This window comes from Mobula hypostoma, chromosome 2 (assembly GCF_963921235.1).
Source record: "Mobula hypostoma chromosome 2, sMobHyp1.1, whole genome shotgun sequence".
In the NCBI taxonomy this organism is placed as follows: Eukaryota; Metazoa; Chordata; class Chondrichthyes; order Myliobatiformes; family Myliobatidae; genus Mobula; species Mobula hypostoma.
Window position 1 is genome coordinate 244644236 of NC_086098.1, and position 19561 is coordinate 244663796.

Consider the following 19561-nt stretch of genomic DNA (forward strand, 5'->3'; position numbering starts at 1 on the left):
CCCCCCACCCCACATCCACTCTCTTTCTGGGCTAACAAGCACCAGTGAAGGACTTCCCCCCCCCCCCCTTTTATGTGCCCCTGGTATTTCAAATCTGTCCCCTCCTGGGGGTATCTACACCACGCTACCCCCTTGCTCAGCACCTCCCCACCTGAGGTATCTCAGCAAACCAGCACCAGTGTAAGATACCCAACTAATAATCCAGTGGCCCACACTACTGACCGAAGACACCAGCTTGCATGCCCCTCACGGGGCAGTACTGTAACATAACGGCTAGCATAAAGCTATCACAGTGCCAACTTTAAGATCAGGGTTCGATTCTCCACATTGTCTGTAACAAGTTTGTATATTCTCCCTGTTTCCCACATTCCAAAGATGTACAAGTTAGGATTAGTCAATTGCAGGCATGCTATGTTTGCTCTGGAATCGTGGCAATACTTGTGGGCTGCCCACATAATCCTTGCTGATTTGGTTTGACGCAAGTGACACATTTCACTGTGTGTGCATGTGACATAAAGCTAATCTTTATCTTTGGAATCAAATTCGGTTGACTAAATCCAGATTAAAAGAATTCACATGGAATTGGAGTTTTACATTCAGACCAAATTTTCTCTTTATTACAAGCTGATGTCAACAGGGGAGTCACTTGTCCTAGAACAAATGCTCTCTGATCCAACATTTTAGTTAGTTAGAGATACATCACGATAACAGGTTCTTCTGACCCAACAAGCCTGGAAAGGGGGTGGGGGTGAAATGTGTTGTGGGTGCTGGGAGGGGTGAAGAACGGAGGCGAGGGAGGAGGTTACAGAGGGGTGGGGGGGGCCTGAAATGGAGGATGTAAGTTTGAATGCAAGGAGTTGGCAGGGGAGGGTCGGACATGATTTAACCAAGTGGGCGAACATCAAGCGGGAGCCTTGAACCTGGGTTAGTCACTCGAACTCCCAGAAGGGGCGCATAGCAGCATGTGAACCCCAACTGCTTGGCATAACAGGAAATTAGTTTGTCAGCATCCAGGGGCTCCAAAGGGCCGGCCCACCAATGAAAATTCCGGGGCGGTCCCCATTCCTAGCAGCTGATAAACTGTCCCAGGTGCACCCATCGGGAACCTGTCAGGCAAGACTCGGCTCACAGCCTGTAGCTGCTGAACAGTATCACTCTGGAATCTGTGGAATCTGGTGATAGTGATCCAGAGGTTCTTTGGAAATCAAGACCATTTTAAGTGTTACAAGAAAATGAGAGTCAAAGAAAAAAGAAGTCATGGTTTTATTTGCAAGCTGGAGATAAAGCACGTTCCTTTGAGAAGATGTAACCTATGAACTAGCCAGATTCAAGTGGTGTGACACATATAATGAAAATCTAAGAAGCATCATGAGAGGTTGGGTAAGACCAGAAGCAGAGATCATAGGTTAGGGGTGAAAGGTGAAGTATTTAAGAAGAATCGGGTTGGGTGAAGGAAGCTTCTTCACTCCGGATAGTGCAAGTGTGGACGAGCTGCCAGTGGAAATGGGAGATGCAGGTTTGATTCCATACTTAAGAGAATTTGGATAAGTACATGGATGAGAGGGGTCTTAAATGCTGTTGTCCAGCTGTGGATCGATGGGACTTGGCAGAATAACAGTGCAGCACTGACTAGATGGGCCGAAGGGCCTGCATCAATGCTATAGTGCACTACGACTAAAATATAGAATCACCTAACCCACAATTACTAAAAGAATTTGTTGAACATTTACACGTCTATAGGTGATATAAAAATTATAACAGGCATAGGAACTACATGAAAAACATAAGAACAGTAACAATTCCACATCCTAACCCAACAGGTTCAAACTCCTCAGATCCTCACTGCTAGCTTAGGCTGCAAGAGAGAGAGGGGCAGTCGGGTCGGTTCATGGGGTGAGGCAGTACCCAGGTCCTAACCCGGTACCTCACTGCACACCCCATCCTACACCCGGGTCCTCAATAGAGTAGGGACCAGCCGCTCACACCTGGTCTGAGCCTTCCTCATTCTGTGGGACCTGGCATGGGATAAATATTGTCTGCAAATGGCCACAGGATCACTCGTGTTCCCCCGAAACGGGAGTAGGCCATCGGTGTGTACCCCAGGAATTGTGGAGTTCTTCAGTACCACCCGTCACACAGCGCAGTGCTCTCTCCTCGTCGCATCTCCCACCACCACCACGGTACAGTACCGTACTTCTTCCTCAGAGTGACACTCGCTCTTCACTGCTCCTTGCCATCCTTCCACTGTGTGACACTTCACAGTCCTGCCCCTCCCTCCTCACCACCATTGCCTGCCCGCCACACATCCTGCAACGCAGTACTGTACTTCCATCTCAACATCCCTCCACAGCACAGCGCTCCTTCCTCAGCCCCTCCCGCGGTGTAGTACTCCCCAAGTAACCCCACCCAACGTAACGCATCACTCCCTCTTCACCGCCCGTCCTACAGCAGCAGCATAGCGGTTAGAGCAAAGCTGTAACAGCTCCAGTGACCCGGGTTCAATCCCACTGCTGTCCTTAAGGAGTTTCTCTGTTATCCCTGTGGCAGTGTGGGTTTCCTCTGGGTGCCCTGGTTTCCTTCCACGTTCCAAAGACGTAATTGGTCCCATGGGTATAACTGGCCTTGCTCCTTCCTACCGCCCTACCCGCAGTATCATCGACCCTAGATCCTCCTGCAGCGCCTCCTACCCGCTCCGCCCATAACGTAACACTCCCTCAACAGTGCCGCACTCTCCTTCTAATACCCTCGTGGTCTCTGTGTTCTCATTCCATTCCTCCACACTCTACCGCGCCTCTGATGCCCCCATCGGCCCCAGCCAGGTCCTTTCTGGCGGCAGCTCTCCCCACCATTGAGGACACGGACAGGCGATGGCTCTGGAAGGTGAGGCACTTGGGACGTGCAATCTTCTCGATGCTGCTTTGAAGCGGGAGGCACAGGAGCCAGCAGCCCCGCTTCAACAACAGTATCTTCCCCACTGCCATCAGGTTCCTGAACACACCGGAACACTGCCTCGAACTCAATTTCCTGACTTTATAGTGAGAATGCAGGAGAATGGGATTGAGAGAAAAAAGAAATCAGCCGTGATCGAATAGTGGAACAGAATCAATGGGCTGAATGGCCTATTTCTGCTCCTAGGCTTTGTAAGGAGGCCCCTCTGATTGGGAGATAGTGGCAGGCGAGCATTGGATGGACGGATTGACAGAGAATGAGCACAATATGGGGTAGAGGAGCTCTCTCTCTCATCCACCTGCCTCTCGCTCCCAATCTCTACTCACCGCCCTCCTCTCCTACCTGCCTGTTACATGACATTCCTCCGTCCACCGGACTCCAGCTACACCTCTTCCCCACCACTCCCCTTCTCCACTTTATACCGACCATCTTCCCTACCGCCATGGACGGTCCCAACTCCAGCTGCGAAAGGAGGGCTGGGCGTGGGGACTAGCAGTCCCGGAGCGACAGAAACACCGACAGGTGCTCCAAAGACCCCATCCCTGCGGGAGGAAGGATGCACCGGGAGTTGGGCTACGCTTGTGGACAACTTGACAGACTGGCTCAGGACCAGAGGACTCCGGTGAGCTGCTGCGGGCGGCCTCTCTGTACCCAGTAAGGATGAAGAAGATCCCCACCCCTACACCGCTCTCAGTCTTTGTGTGTCGACCCTGCCGTCTCTCGGGTCCCGCCCGGCAAAGGGTTCCCTGCCGTCTGTCCTTCTGTGAGAACCTCGGCGAAGTGGGATCCGCGTCAAGGGCCGGGTGTGCACGGCAAGATCCCAGGAAGGTCTGGGTCCTGGGGGCGAGGGTGGGGGTGGAGTGGGGTGTTTAACGTCAATCTTGAAGAACAGGGGCGACGGGGAACCCGGAAGGCTGGAAATTTAAAATGCGCACTGAATTCGGACAGATTCCAAAATCTGAAGTCGTAACAGTCCCCGCCCGTCCGGTGTCGGAAGACAAAAATACATAGTGAAGAGATGAGTCAGCCCAGGCTGGAAGCGAGGAGCAGACCGGGTCCGGAGAAAGGACACGATGTGGAGGATACTGTTGCTGGTCTCCTGTTTCGTCCTTCCCTCTCTGGGACAGGGTAGGTAGCGGGTCGGGGTGTCGCGGCACAGGGAAGGGTGTTGTCGCAGACAGGGTACAAGTTTTGCCACTGGTTTCTCCGAAGTGCGTTTGAAAAACTCCGGACTTTTGGCAAAATCGGGAAGATGGGTTGGTGGGGGGCGAGGGGCGGTGGAGTTGGTCGCTCTTTGACCTTGCCCCTTCCGGAATCGGTTACTGACCCGAGAATCAATGGTCCGGACGTCTACACGCCTAGTAGTCGGAGCGTTGGGCACTAACCGGACAGAGTCCGACTGATGGCCGCACGGTGTAGGGGTTTGGGGCGCGTAGATGGAGCCGGGGGGGGGGGAGGGTGCTGTGCCAAGGGAGCGCCCCCTCAGCAGGGACTTAAATGAGAAGCGGGCGGCGCCGGGGGCAAGGGGGTGGGGACAGAGTCAAGTGCGCTCCTTCGTAAACATGACGGACCCAGCTGCCTCCTGGGGAGCGGGTAAATACATCCCTCCCTCTGTGCCCTGCGGGCAGTTGATGGGACCCATTCAACAGGATAACAGAACAACTGCTCCCTACCCCACCGACCTGACCTGCCGGGTGTTTACCCGTTTGCCCTGCTTACATTCGGATTTTCAGCACCGTTCGTCGCCTTTGGCAAGGTTGTTTGTGTGGGATTTTAGGACCATCAGAAACAGGAACAGGAGACGCCCTTTCGGCTTTAAATAAGATCATAGCCGATCTGGTCGTGGATTTAGCTCCACCTACCTGCCTTTCCCCCATAATCCTCAATTCATCTGCTAAACAAACATTTGCTGTGCCCAAAATTGGACTTGTTTTAAAAAGAAGTGCTTTGGCGGGGAGAAGGTTCGCGATTGTGCCCTGGTGGACGGATGCTGCCCCAGTCCGGTCTCTCAGTTCTCCGTGACTGCCTTCAGACCCTGCTGGAAGCCCCCTCCCGTCTGTTAGAGAGTCAGAGATAGAAACCTCCATGACTTCGTCGAGTTTGGCCCGTATCCCTCTGAACCTTCCCTGCCCAGCTGACCTCTATTGCATCCGCTTCTACCACTTCCTCTGGCAGTTCATTTCATGTATCCGCCGTCCTCCGTGTATGAAAAAAAACATTGCCCTTTTCAAATAATAAACACAAAACATTCTCCAAGAGCTGAAAACCCTTGTGTAAAAGAAAGTGCTGGAGAAACTCAGAAAGCACTTTTTAAATCTTTCCCCTCTCACCTTAAACCCGCCGCCCCCCCCCCTCCGTTTTAGACCCCCCCCCCACCACTCTGGGAACAAGGCTGTGACCGTACGCCTTATCTACAACCCTCGTGATTTTAGAAACCTCTAGGTTCGCCCCTCGGCATCCTTCACTCCAGGGAGGCTTGGTGCACCCATTCCACACTTGCAGCCCCCTCTGAGTGAAGAAATTCCCTTAAACATTTCACCCTTAGCCCGTGGTCTCTAATACTAGTTTCACCCAACCTCGGTGCAGAAAAAAGCCTACTTGCGTTTACGCCATCTGTACCACTCGAAATTGTGTATCAAATCTCCCCTCGCTGTCCTCTGCATCGACTCAACCTTTCCAGAGAAAACGGTCATAAGCTTATTCAGCCTCTCCTAAACCAAAATATAGATGCATAATATTATAATATAGATACATGCTGTGTACATACATCTACTGATGCTTCCGGACACATCTTCAGTGATGTTCCTGGAATCATCGGGTGTTTCGGGTCTTTCAACATCATACAACCTCCTCCAGGTGACCCAGCCAGGGCTGACCAGACCCCAGCTTGTGTCCAGATGGCTAGCTACTTACGACTCCATGGCTCCCCTCTTCTGAGCCACAGCCATCTTGAGGCCCTCTCTGCCGCATCGGTGGTACTGCGGATGGCTCTCCTCTTCCTCTCTCCCTCGATGCCCAAAATGCTGAAGGCTCTAGCTAAAGAAAGGGCGGCAAATCCCCTACAACCAACCTCCACTGGGAGACACCTCGCTCTCCATCCAGCCTGCTGACAGTTGCTGACCAGTCCTGCGTACTTGGAGAGCTTCCTTTCAAAGGCCTCTTCCAAGCGATCTTCCCATGGGACTGTCAGCTCCAGCAGCACCACTTGCTTAGTAGACTCAGACACTAGGACAATGTCTGGTCGCAGGGTGGTGGCTGCGATATGGTTGGGGAACTTCAGCTGCTGTTCAAGGTCCACCAACAGCTGCCAGTCCCTTGCAGAGGTCAGAATGCCTGCAGATGTTCTTTTGGCAGGTATTGGCTGCTCCCCAGCTCTGACAAAGGCAATGGTCTGCTTGGAGGGTCGGGACCGCTTCGCCCACTCAACTCCTGCACTGACAGCTTCAGCGATGGTCTTCAGGACGTGATCATGCCTCCACCTCTACCGTCCCTCACCAAGTGCCCTTGTAATACCTCTATAATAATAGAGCACTTTTCACACAGTCGATGCAGTTCAAAGTCCTTTACAATGGGATAACGAGCAAACCAAATGTAATCCCCTGGATTAAGACCAAGCTTTATTTTATTAATTGAGTTATGCTGCTCAGTATTTTATTTTTTGCAATTTTTCTCAACATGGAATACGCGCTCTTTTAATTACACTATACAATCTAATATTTCATTTTTGCTGTTTAAAATAAATATTCAGTTGATTAAATTAGGGTTGTTGAATTAACCAATAGGATTTGTCTTGTTAACATTCAGGAGAGAATGTGGGGGAAAGAACGGGGAGCCATTTTCTAGAGAGAGCGCGGGATTGACGAAGGAGAATGGAATTGGACAATAAACGGAGCAGGAGGACATGGTGAAGCGCTCATTTGGAAAGATAGAGACAGATACCACGGTCAGAAAATTCTCATGCACACACTGGTCTGACGGAAAACGTGCAGATAACTTTTCGTTAGCTAGTTAGCACATGCCATTGGAGAAAGTTCGATGCTTGTTTCGCTTGGACTGAGTTTGCAAGCAAAACCGTTTCAGTACCAGAAGTAAATTATTGTTTCCAGGCGAACAGTAAATTTGCACGAGTGCATCAGTATTCATACAAGTAACAGTCTTAGGTTCCCTTGAAGGAACATTCAAACTTTTATTTGCCTGAATCATATTTACCCTAGACTTGTTTATTTATTGAAACTGGCCCTGTCATCGTTATTCCGCGTGCATTGTCGAGTTGTGTTGCTTTCACCTTGTGTTCACAGTAACAGCTAACTCCTTACAAGCCTACTGTGAGAGGGCTACACATAAACTTAAGCGACAAACAGATGTTAGTTAAAACAGGTTAAATAAGTAGGTCTTGAGCTGGCGTTCAAAAGCGCCAGTTGAGTCTGAATTCCACAGTTTGGGAGTGTGGTTCAGAAAAGTTGACCTGCCAATTATCTTTTGAGAGGAAATGTTTGAATTTAAGAGACCGGCGGAGGAAGACTTGAGAGCTCGAGCAGGATTATGAAACGAAAACGGTTCTGTGATGTACTTCGGTCCAGACTGTCGAGAGCTTTATGAGAACTTTAAAATCAAATCTAGAAGATAGAGGAGACCTATGCAGAGTAGTTAGGACGGGAGAGATAAGCTCCTTGTCCTGGTTGGAGTTAAAAGTCCAGCAGCGGTGTTCTGAATGAGTTGGAGTTTGTCAGAAGTTTTCTTTGTAAGGCAAGTAAAAAGTTTAATTACAGTAATCTAGTTTATTCGATATAAAGTTCGAGTTCAACTTCAGTTTATTGTCATTCAACCATCCACATGTATACCAGCAAATGAAACAACGTTCCTCCAGACTCACAGTACATATAACTCACACACAACACATAAAGTGATATTAACACAAATAGATTAACAAATAACAAGGTACATTTGCAATACAAGTTAAAGAGTCAACAGTGTAATGCTACTGGCTCATTATATGTGATGAGACCTGGGTGGTGACAGGGAGTACAGTGGTCTCACGGCCTGGGGTAAAAGGATGTTTCTCATCTTAACAGTTCTTGTCCTAAAGCTATGGTACCTCCTGCCCGGTTGTTGTTCAGTTCTGATGAGACCTGATGAAGGATCTCGACCCGAAACATTGGCTGTTAATTCCTCTCCGTCGATGCTGAGTTCCTCCAGCATTTTGTGGGTGTTGCTCATATTTTAACCAATATCTTCCGAATTAGATGATAACAGAGAAGAAGGCCAATTCATCGAGCAGTCGGAGATCACCATTCCCCTCCCTGCGTTACTGACAGAGGAAGAAGCCATCCCAAGCGATGCAGCAGAATACCCCTCGAGGGAGGTGCCGAGTGTCTCGTTCCCTCTGGAACGTCCGAACACAGACAACATCGACTCCGTCTGCCAGTACCTGGGTCGGCGGAAGACTTACCCTCCCGGGTCTCTGCCCACCACGGGGTTTGGGCACCTCCAACGTCAGGCCGACGCGCTACAGAGGATGGAGGAGAGTTTCGCCAGCTGCTGCCGCGGGCTGAACCTGGAGGAGCGAATGGAGTGCGCCCTGGGCGGGGTAAGACCACCTCCCCCGCCCCGCTCGCCACACACAAACGCCCTGAGCCGCCCGCCATCGGGGTTGAAAGGGTGGAATAGGAAATGTCGTGGGCTGAGTGAGGCGGGGGAAGTGGGGTTCTCCCTATAACCCATCCCACCGCTGTCAGACGCAGCTGGGATCTTCCTGTGCAAGGCTACACGTCAGCCACACATCAACAAGGAACTCTGCCGCGATCCCCGTGCTCCCCTCACTTAAAAAAATTCTCATCCTCATAGAACCTAGCACAGGAACAGGCCCTTCGGCCCATCATGTCCATACTGAACTCAACAGTGAATTAAACTAAATATTTTTTTGCCTGGACGTGCCCCATTCCTTTCACACACACGTGTCTGCCTAATGGCCTTTTAGAAGTCTCTGTCGTATATGCCTCCATCTCCACCCCAGGCAGCTCTGTCCAGGCTTTCTGTCTGTAAAGATAAATTGTCCCGTCCATTTGCCTTGAACACTTCTCATCTCATGAGATGTTTTCTTCACGTGATATTTCTATGCCGGATTGAGAGGGGTAGAGGTCAGAGCAATGGGATTGGTGTAGCTCGGTATGTTAGTCAGCAGGGCGGAAGAACCTGTGTAACTGCTGTCTGTCCGGCTTTCCTCACAGTGGAGGGAGTCGCTGGATCAGTTCTGCAAGGAAGAATACTCCATCAAGACCAGGGTGCACGATTGCTGCCGAGAGCGGGAAGAGGACAAGCGACACGAGTGCTTTGCCCTGGCTGCCCCCTCTCTGAGTTACCAGCCTCTGCCTGAAGGCACTGCGTTACCAGATCAAGGTGATTACCTGAGTATCATATCCCTCTAAACCTTTCCTATCCATGTACCTGTCCATATCCCTCTGAACCTTTCCTATCTGTGTCCCTGTCCATATCCCTCTAAACCTTTCCTATCCGTGTACCTGTCCGTATCCCTCTAAACCTTTCCTATCCGTGTACCTGTCCGTATCCCTCTAAACCTTTCCTATCCGTGTACCTGTCCGTATCCCTCTAAACCTTTCGTATCCGTGTACCTGTCCATATCCCTCTAAACCTTTCCTATCCGTGTACCTGTCTGTATCCCTCTAAACCTTTCCTATCTGTGTCCCTGTCCGTATCCCTCTAAACCTTTCCTATCCGTGTACCTGTCCGTATCCCTCTAAACATTTCCTGTCCGTGTACCCGTCCGTATCCCTCTAAACCTTTCCTATCCGTGTACCTGTCCGTATCCCTCTAAACCTTTCCTATCCGTGTACCTGTCCGTATCCCTCTAAACCTTTCCTATCCGTGTACCTGTCCATATCCCTCTAAACCTTTCCTATCCGTGTACCTGTCCGTATCCCTCTAAACCTTTCCTATCCGTGTACCTGTCCGTATCCCTCTAAACCTTTCCTATCTGTGTACACCTGTCCATATCCCTCTAAACCTTTCCTATCTGTGTACACCTGTCCATATCCCTCTAAACCTTTCCTATCCGTGTACCTGTCCATATCCCTCTAAACCTTTCCTATCCGTGTACCTGTCCGTATCCCTCTAAACCTTTCCTATCCGTGTACCTGTCCATATCCATCTAAACCTTTCCTATCCGTGTACCTGTCCATATCCCTCTAAACCTTTCCTATCCGTGTACCTGTCCATATCCCTCTAAACCTTTCCTATCCGTGTACCTGTCCATATCCATCTAAACCTTTCCTATCCGTGTACCTGTCCATATCCCTCTAAACCTTTCCTATCCGTGTACCTGTCCATATCCCTCTAAACCTTTCCTATCCGTGTACCTGTCCGTATCCCTCTAAACCTTTCCTATCTGTGTACCTGTCCGTATCCCTCTAAACCTTTCCTATCCGTGTACCTGTCCGTATCCCTCTAAACCTTTCCTATCTGTGTACCTGTCCGTATCCCTCTAAACCTTTCCTATCCGTGTACCTGTCCGTATCCCTCTAAACCTTTCCTATCCGTGTACCTGTCCATATCCCTCTGAACCTTTCCTATCCGTGTACCTGTCCGTATCCCTCTAAACCTTTCCTATCCGTGTACCTGTCCGTATCCCTCTAAACCTTTCCTATCCGTGTACCTGTCCGTATCCCTCTAAACCTTTCCTGTCTGTGTACCTGAACACATCCCTCTAAACCTTTCCTATCCGTGTACCTGTCCGTATCCGTCTAAACCTTTCCTATCCGTGTACCTGTCCGTATCCCTCTAAACCTTTCCTATCCGTGTACCTGTCCGTATCCCTCTAAACCTTTCCTATCTGTGTACCTGTCCATATCCCTCTAAACCTTTCCTATCCGTCTCCCTGACCGTATCCCTCTAAACCTTTCCTATCCGTGTACCTGTCCATATCCCTCTAAACCTTTCCTGTCTGTGTACCTGTCCGTATCCCTCTAAACCTTTCGTATCCGTGTACCTGTCCATATCCCTCTAAACCTTTCCTATCCGTGTACCTGTCCATATCCCTCTAAACCTTTCCTATCTGTGTACCTGTCCGTATCCCTCTAAACCTTTCCTATCCGCCTCCCTGACCGTATCCCTCTAAACCTTTCCTGTCTGTGTACCTGTCCGTATCCCTCTAAACCTTTCGTATCCGTGTACCTGTCCATATCCCTCTAAACCTTTCCTATCCGTGTACCTGTCCGTATCCCTCTAAACCTTTCCTATCCGTGTACCTGTCCAGAGTCATTGTCATTCAACCATACACATGTATACCAGCAAAGGAAACAACGTTCCCCCAGACACACAGTACATACAACTCACACACAACACATACGGTAATATTACCACAAATAGATTAACAAATAACAAGGTACATTTGCAATACAAGTTAAAAAGTCAACAGTGTAATGCTCCTGGCTCCTTATATGTGATGAGACCTGGGTGGTGATAGAGAGTAGAGCGGTCTCACGGCCTGGGGTAAGACGCTGTTTCTCTTCCGAATAGTTCTTGTCCTAAAGCTGTGGTACCCCCTGCCTGGTGATAGGGGGCTAAAGAGATAGCTGGAGAGATGGGTGAGATCATTGACAATACCAAGGGCCCTGCGGACGCTGCGCTCCTGGTAAATATCTCTGATGGATAGAAGAGAGACCCCGATCATCCCCTCGGCAGTTCTCGCAATCCTTTGTAAGGACTTGCGGTCAGTTGCCCCGCGGTTCCCGTCCCGGACGGTGAAGCAGCCGGTCAGGAAACCAAGCTTGGTAACATCCCTTGAGTGTTTGCTGCACCGTTTCTAGTTGAATGACACTCTTGCTAGGCTCGGGCGACTAGAACAAGCACACAGCGATCCAAGTATGGCCTCGCCAGTGTCTCGTTCATTACGCCCCAAATTTTGTGTGGGAACTCAGACTGCCGAAAAGGGAGAGTGTGCCGAACACCTTCGGCCACGGATGTACATGAACAGCGCAGGGAATTGGCAGCGAGGCATCAGATAAAGGTGCCGTTCGGCCGTTTGTGAGTCTCAGAGTCAAAGACGACTGCAGCACAGAATCAGGCTCTTCGGCCCATTTGGTTCATGCTGATCTGCCACTCGGAGGGGAGAAGAAAGGTTGTTGTTCAGTTCTGATGAGACCTGATGAAGGATCTCGACCCGAAACATTGGCTGTTAATTCCTCTCCGTCGATGCTGAGTTCCTCCAGCATTTTGTGGGTGTTGCTCATATTTTAACCAATATCTTCCGAATTAGATGATAACAGAGAAGAAGGCCAATTCATCGAGCAGTCGGAGATCACCATTCCCCTCCCTGCGTTACTGACAGAGGAAGAAGCCATCCCAAGCGATGCAGCAGAATACCCCTCGAGGGAGGTGCCGAGTGTCTCGTTCCCTCTGGAACGTCCGGACACAGACAACATCGACTCCGTCTGCCAGTACCTGGGTCGGCGGAAGACTTACCCTCCCGGGTCTCTGCCCACCACGGGGTTTGGGCACCTCCAACGTCAGGCCGACGCGCTACAGAGGATGGAGGAGAGTTTCGCCAGCTGCTGCCGCGGGCTGAACCTGGAGGAGCGAATGGAGTGCGCCCTGGGCGGGGTAAGACCACCTCCCCCGCCCCGCTCGCCACACACAAACGCCCTGAGCCGCCCGCCATCGGGGTTGAAAGGGTGGAATAGGAAATGTCGTGGGCTGAGTGAGGCGGGGGAAGTGGGGTTCTCCCTATAACCCATCCCACCGCTGTCAGACGCAGCCGGGATCTGAGAAACATAGAAAACCTACAGCACAATACATGCCCTTCGGCTCACAATGCTGTGCGGAACATGTCCTTACTTTAGAAATTACTTATCCCTCTATTTTTCTGAACTCCATATACCTATCCAGGAGTCCCTTAAAAGAACCTGTTGTATCCGCCTCCACTAATGTCGCCGTAGCCCAATCTACGACCTCACCACTCTCTGCGAAAAAAAAACTAACCCCTGACATCTCCTCTGTACCTACTTCCAAACACCTTAAATCTGTGCCCTCCTGTGCTAGCCATTTCAGCCCTGGGGAAAAAGCCTCTGACTATCCACATGATCAATGCCTCTCATCATCTTATACACCTCTATCAGGTCACCTCTCATCCATCGTCACTCCAAGGAAAAAAGGTCGAGTTTACTCAACCTATTCTCATGAGGCGTGCTCCCCAATCCAGGCAACATCCTTGTAAATCTCCTCTGCACCCTTTCTATGGTTTCCACATCCTTCCTGTAGTGAGGCGACCAGAACTGAGCACAGTACTCCAAGTGGGGTGTGACCAGGGTCCTATATAGCTGCAACATTACTTCTCAACCCTTAAACTCAATCCCACGATTGATGAAGGCCAATGCACCGTATGCCTTCTTAACCACAGAGTCAACCTGTGCAACAGCTTTGAATGTCCTATGGACTCGGACCCCAAGATCTCTCTGATCCTCCACACTGCCAAGAGTCTTGCCATTCATGTTCTGCCATCATATTTGACCTTCCAAAATGAACCACCTCACACTTAACTGGGTTGAACGCCATCTGCCACTTCTCAGCCCAGTTTTGCATCTTATCGATGTCCCGCTGTAACCTCTGACAGCCCTCCACACTATCTACAACACCCCCAACCTTTGCGTCATCAGCAAATTTACTAACCTATCCCACCACTTCTTCATCCAGGTCATTTATAAAAATCACAAAGAATAGGGGTCCCAGAACAGATCCCTGGGGCACACCACTAGTCACCGGCCTCCATGCAGAATAATACCCATCTACAACCACTCTTTGCCTTCTGTGGGCAAGCCATTTCTGGATCCACAAAGCAAAGTCCCCTTGGATTCCATGCCTCCTTACTTTCTCAATAAGCCTTGCATGGGGTACCTTATCAAATGCCTTGCTGAAATCCATATACACTACATCTGCCGCTCTACCTTCATCAATATGATTAGTCACATCCTCAAAAAATTCAGTCAGACTTGTAAAGCACGACCTGCCTTTGACAAAGCCATGCTGACAATTCCTAATCATATTCTGCCTCTGCAAATGTTCACAAATCCTGCCTCTCAGGATCTTCTCCATCAACTTACCAACCACTGAAGTAAGACTCATTGGGCTATGATTTCCTGATCTATCTCTACTCCCTTTCTTGAATAAAGGAACAACATCTGCAACCCTCCAATCCTCCAGAACTTCTCCTGTCCCCATTGATGATGCAAAGATCATCGCCAGAGGCTCAGCAATCTCCTCCCTCGCCTCCCACAGTAGCCTGGGGTACATCTTGTCCGGTCCCGGTGACTTATCCAACTTGATGCATTCCAAAAGCTCCAGCACATCCTCTTTCTCAATATCTATATGCTCAAGCTTTTCAGTCCACTGCAAGTCATCCCTACAATCGCCAAGATCCTTTTCCGTAGTGAATACTGAAGCAAAGTATTCACTAAGTACTTCTGCTATCTCCTCCGGTTCCATACACACTTTTCCACTGTCACACTTGATTGGTCCTATTCTCTCACGTCTTATCCTCTTGCTCTTCACATACTTGGGGTTTTCCCTAATCCTGCCCACCAAGGCCTTCTTATGGCCCCTTCTGGCTTTCCTAATTTCATTCTTAAGCTCCTTCCTACTAGACTTATGATCTTGCAGATCTCTATCATTACCTAGTTTTTTGAACCTTTCATAAGCTTTTCTTTTCTTCTTGACTAGAATTACGACAGCCTTTGTACACCACGGTTCCTGTACCCAACCATTTTTCCGTGTCTCATTGGAACGTATCTGTGCAGGACGCCACGCAAATTCCCTGAACATTTGCCACATTTCTTCTGTTCATTTCCCTGAGAACATCTGTTTCCAATTTATGATTCCAAGTTCCTGCCTGACAGCGTCATGTTTCTCCTTAATCCAATTAAACACTTTCCTAACTTGTCTGTTCCTATCCCTCTCCAATGCTGTGGTAAAGGAGATAGAATTGAGATCACTATCTCCAAAATGCTCTTGCACTCTTCCTGTGCAAGGCTACACGCCACACACACATCAATAAGGAACTCTGCCGCGATCCCCGTGTTCCCCTCACTTAAAAAATTCTCATCCTCATAGAACCTAGCACAGGAACAGGCCCTTCAGCCCATCGTGTCCATACTGAACTCAACAGTGAATCAAACTAAATCTTTTTTGCCTGGACGTGATCCATTCCTTTCACACTCATGTGTCTGCCTAATGGCCTTTTAGATGTCTCTGTTGTATATGCCTCCATCTCCACCCCAGGCAGCTCTGTCCAGGCTTTCTGTCTGTAAAGATAAATTGTCCCACCCATCTGCCTTGGACATTTCTCATCTCATGAGATGTTTTCTTCACGTGATATTTCTATGTCGGATTGACGGGGTAGAAGTCAGAGCAATGGGATTAGTGCAGCTCGGTGTCTTAGTCAGCAGGGCGGAAGAACCTGTGTAACTCCTGTCTGTCCGGCTTTCCTCACAGTGGAAGGAGTCGCTGGATCAGTTCTGCAAGGAAGAATACTCCATCAAGACCAGGGTGCACGATTGCTGCCGAAAGCGGGAAGAGGACGAGCGACACGAGTGCTTTGCCCTGGCTGCCCCCTCTCTGAGCTACCAGCCTCCTGTCGACACTTTGCACGGGAAGAGCTCGACCTGTCTGCCTGAAGGCACTGCGTCACCAGATCAAGGTGATTACCTGAGTATCATCTCCCTCGAAACCTTTCCTATCTGTGTACCTGTCCGTATCCCTCTAAACCTTTCCTATCGGTGCACCTGTCCGTATCCCTCTAAACCTTTCCTATCCGTGTACCTGTCCGTATCCCTCCAAATCTTTCCTCTCCGTGTACCTGTCCGTATCCCTCTAAACCTTTCCTATCCGTGTACCTGTCCGTATCCCTCTAAACCTTTCCTATCCGTGTCCCTGTCTGTATCCCTCTAAACCTTTCCTATCTGTGTACCTGTCCGTATCCCTCTAAACCTTTCCTATCCGTGTACCTGTCCATATCCCTCTAAACCTTTCCTATCCGTGTACCTGTCCAGGTGTGTTTTAAATGTTGATAATGTACCTGCCTCAACCACTTCCTCTGGCAAGTCAAGTTTATTGTCATTTAACTATATCCATATATACCGTTAAACAAAGCCGGGTGTAAAGCAATACACATAACACACAATAACTTAGGAAAGTAAGAATTAAATCTACAATTAATCACAGTGCATAAATTAAATATTGTAAGGTACGGATGAGGTTAACCGGTGACACTTCGAATATGATGCAGCGGGGAGTTCAGAATCCCAATGGCCTGGGGAAGAAACTGAAGAAACAAGATCCTGACTGTTCTTGTTTTTATGCATCAGAGTCTCCTGCCTGACAATAGAAAGTCAAAGAGGATGCTGGATGGATGGGTGGGATCCATCACAGCTCTGAGGGCCCTCTGTATGCAGCGCTCCTGATGAATGTCCCCGATGTATGGTAGGGAGACCCGCTGGGGCAGCAGGCTGAGGGTAGCAGACACCAACAGAATCAACAAACTCATTCGTAAGGCCAGTGATATTGTGGGGATGGAACTGGACTCTCTGACGGTGGTGTCTGAAAAGAGGATGCTGTCCAAGTTGCATGCCATCTTGGACAATGTCTCCCATCCACTACATAATGTACTGGGTGGGCACAGGAGTACATTCAGCCAGAGACTCATTCCACCGAGATGCAACACAGAGCGTCATAGGAAGTCATTCCTGCCTGTGGCCATCAAACTTTACAACTCCTCCCTTGGAGGGTCAGACACGCTGAGCCAATAGGCTGGTCCTGGATTTATTTCAAAATTCACTGGCAGAATTTACACATTACTATTTAACTATTTATGGTTCTATTACTAATTAATTATTTATGGTGCAACTGTAACATAAACCAATTTTCCCCGGGATCAATGAAGTATGACTATGACTGTGACTATGATCCTCTTAGGCATTGTCACAGTCTTTTGTAGGGACTCCTGGTCCGATGTCCGACTGCTCCCAGACCAGTTGGAGACGCAGCTTGTCTGGGGTGGGGGGGGTCTCACTTGCCTCAGTCTCCTTGGGGGGCCCTGCTCTGCCTCCTCTTCCTGAGCAGCTCATTCCTCAGGGCAGATTGTTTCAGAAATCTAGAAATCCAGTAGCCTCTCGGTGGAAAATTTGCCCTTTTAAATCTTGCCCCTTAAATCCTGTTCTCTCTGGTTGTCAACTCCCCTCTCCCGAGGAAACGAATGAGAATCAGAGACAGGTTTAATATCACTGGCATATTTCATGAAATTTATTGTTTTGTGGCGGCAATACTTTGAAATACTTGATAATAAAAACTGTAAATTACAATAAGGGGCATATAGAAAAAGAAAATTAAATTAAATGATGGTGCAAATACAGAGCGGGGGAAAGTGAGGTAGTGTTGATGGGTTCATTGTCCAGTCAGATATCTGATGGCGGAGGGGAAGAAGCTGTTCCTGAATCATTGAGTGTGTGTCTTCAGGCTCCTGTACCCCCTCCTCGATGATAGCAACGAGAAGAGGGCCTGTCCTGAGTGATGGGTGGGGGGTCTTTGATGATGGATGCTGCCCTTTCGCGACAGCGCATTTTGAAGGTGTCCTCGTTGTTGGGGAGGCCGGCGCCCGTGATGGAGCGGCTGAGTTTGCAACTTTCTGCAGCCTTTTCCCAAATCTGTGTCCATTCTTCTCATCTGCACCCCTACGAATTTATAAACGTAAACTCACCCCTCACCCCTCAGCCTCCTTTGCTCGGGGAGAAAAGTCCAGACCTGTGCCGTCTCTCCGTGTAACTCAACCACCAAACGTGTGAGGAAATGTTTTACCATTTACACTAATCCCACATCAATCCAACTTCATTCTTGCCCCAGTCACACACGAGCGGGGGGGGGCGGGGGGCACAAGTTATAGTGGCCAATTAACCCAATGACCCAGGGATGTGGGAGGGAACTGGGGCATCCTGAAGAAACTCATGCAGTTACAGGGAGCACATGCTACCTACACACACACACACACACACACACACACACACACACACACTCATACAGCCCCAGAGGTGGCGATCGACCCTGGGTCACCAGGGTTGTGAGATAGCAGCTCTGCTCGTTGAGGCAATAGTTTTAACTCTGTGATGGGATGGTGTAGAGGAGCTTGACTCCGTGTCTGACCTTGGAGGTCTGTGATGGGACAGTGGGAGGGAGCTTCTCTCTGTGTCTAACCTGTTCCAGTAGTGGCCAGTTATTAGGAAGTGAGACTGGACATTTGACGTGGACAATTTAAAGTGAAGTTGTTTTATTTTTTTACGCAGAAAATTCCCATTGTCAGTAGCGCCCGCAGCCGGTCTGTGGGGAAGCGGAGAGACGAGCACATCGTCGAGCAGCGTCTGCGGGGAGAGAGAGAGAAATGGAGATGCTGCTTCTGGCTGAATGAGAATCAAGTTTAATCTCGCCGGCGTATGTCGTGAAATTTATTGTTTTGCAGCAGCAGTACAGTACAAAATATAATAATAAACTATAACTTACAGTAAGCAGTATACATTAAAACTAAACTAAGGAAGTAGTGGAAAAAGAGAGCAAGAAGATAGTGAGATAGTGTATGGTGGATTTATCCTGCAGTCAGAAATCTGATAAGTGGGAGAAAATGTTTGTGGAATATTGAGTGTGTCTTCAGGCTCCTGTACCTCCTTCCTGATGGTAGCACTGAGAACAGGGCACGTCGTGGGAGATGGGAGTCCTTAATGATGGATGTTCCCTTTTTGAGGCATTGCCTTTTGAAGATGTCCTGGATACTGGGGAGACTAGTGGGCGTGAAGGAGCTGGTTGAGTTTACAACTTCCTGCAGCTTTTTATGATCCTGTGCAGTGGCCCCTCCAAACCAGATGGATACCAAAGGCACACCTCTGGTAGAGAATGTTCGGTTGTGACGCTGACTGTCTCCACCGATACCGATGACCTGCTGAGAGTTTCCTGTTTATTTTATGCCAGTCTCCCAGCGTCTGCTGTTTCTTTTGACTGGGATTTTGCTGGTTTCTTTGCTTTGGGTGAGTTGGTCCCTTGCTGAGTCGCCTTAAATTCAATGCCAATAAAGGTAATTTTCAGAAAAATAAACAAGTGTGTGTCCGACTTTCTTTTCCTCCTTTTTCCTTCCGGAGATTTCCGGAGGTTATAGTAGACACGTTGGTAATCATTTATCAAAACCCTCTAGACTCAGGGCAGGTCCCGGTGGATTGGAAGACAGCAAATGTCACGCCAGTCTTTAAAAAAGGACGTAGGCAAAAGATAGGCCAGTTAGATTAACAAATGAGGAGAGATTGAGTCGCCTGGGACTATACTCTCTGGAGTTCAGAAGAATGAAAGGGGATCTTACAGAAACATACAAAGCTTTGAAAGGGATAGATAAGATAGAAGTAGGAAAGTTGATTCCATTGGTAGGTGAGACTAGAACTAGGGGACATTGCCTCAAGATTCAGGGGAGAAGATTTAGGACGGAGATGAGGAGAAACTGTTTTTCCCAGAGAGTGGTGAATCTGTGGAATTCTCTGCCCAGGGAAGCAGTTGAGGCTTCTTCACTAAATATATTTAA

At 49.1% G+C, this 19561-nt stretch overlaps 1 protein-coding gene across 1 annotated transcript; it reads left to right on the plus strand.

Annotated features, from left to right (window-relative positions):
* The first annotated feature begins 3922 nt into the window (after nt 1-3922).
* LOC134337421 (extracellular matrix protein 1-like) lies at nt 3923-19089 on the plus strand. Its single transcript, XM_063032415.1, has 6 exons — nt 3923-4077; nt 8193-8536; nt 9177-9345; nt 12221-12564; nt 15448-15652; nt 18288-19089. The coding sequence occupies exons 1-6, from the start codon at nt 4023-4025 to the stop codon at nt 18305-18307; spliced, it is 1137 nt and encodes a 378-aa protein (XP_062888485.1). The 5' UTR covers nt 3923-4022; the 3' UTR covers nt 18308-19089.
* Nucleotides 19090-19561: the final 472 nt, after the last annotated feature.

Coding starts and splice junctions, on each gene's coding strand:
- LOC134337421 (XM_063032415.1), top strand. CDS start 4,023: ATGTGGAGGATACTGTTGCTGGTCTCCTGTTTCGTCCTTCCCTCTCTG. Junction 9,346..12,220: donor CACTGCGTTACCAGATCAAG/GTGATTACCTGA, acceptor CTTCCGAATTAG/ATGATAACAGAGAAGAAGGC. Junction 12,565..15,447: donor TGGAGTGCGCCCTGGGCGGG/GTAAGACCACCT, acceptor CTTTCCTCACAG/TGGAAGGAGTCGCTGGATCA.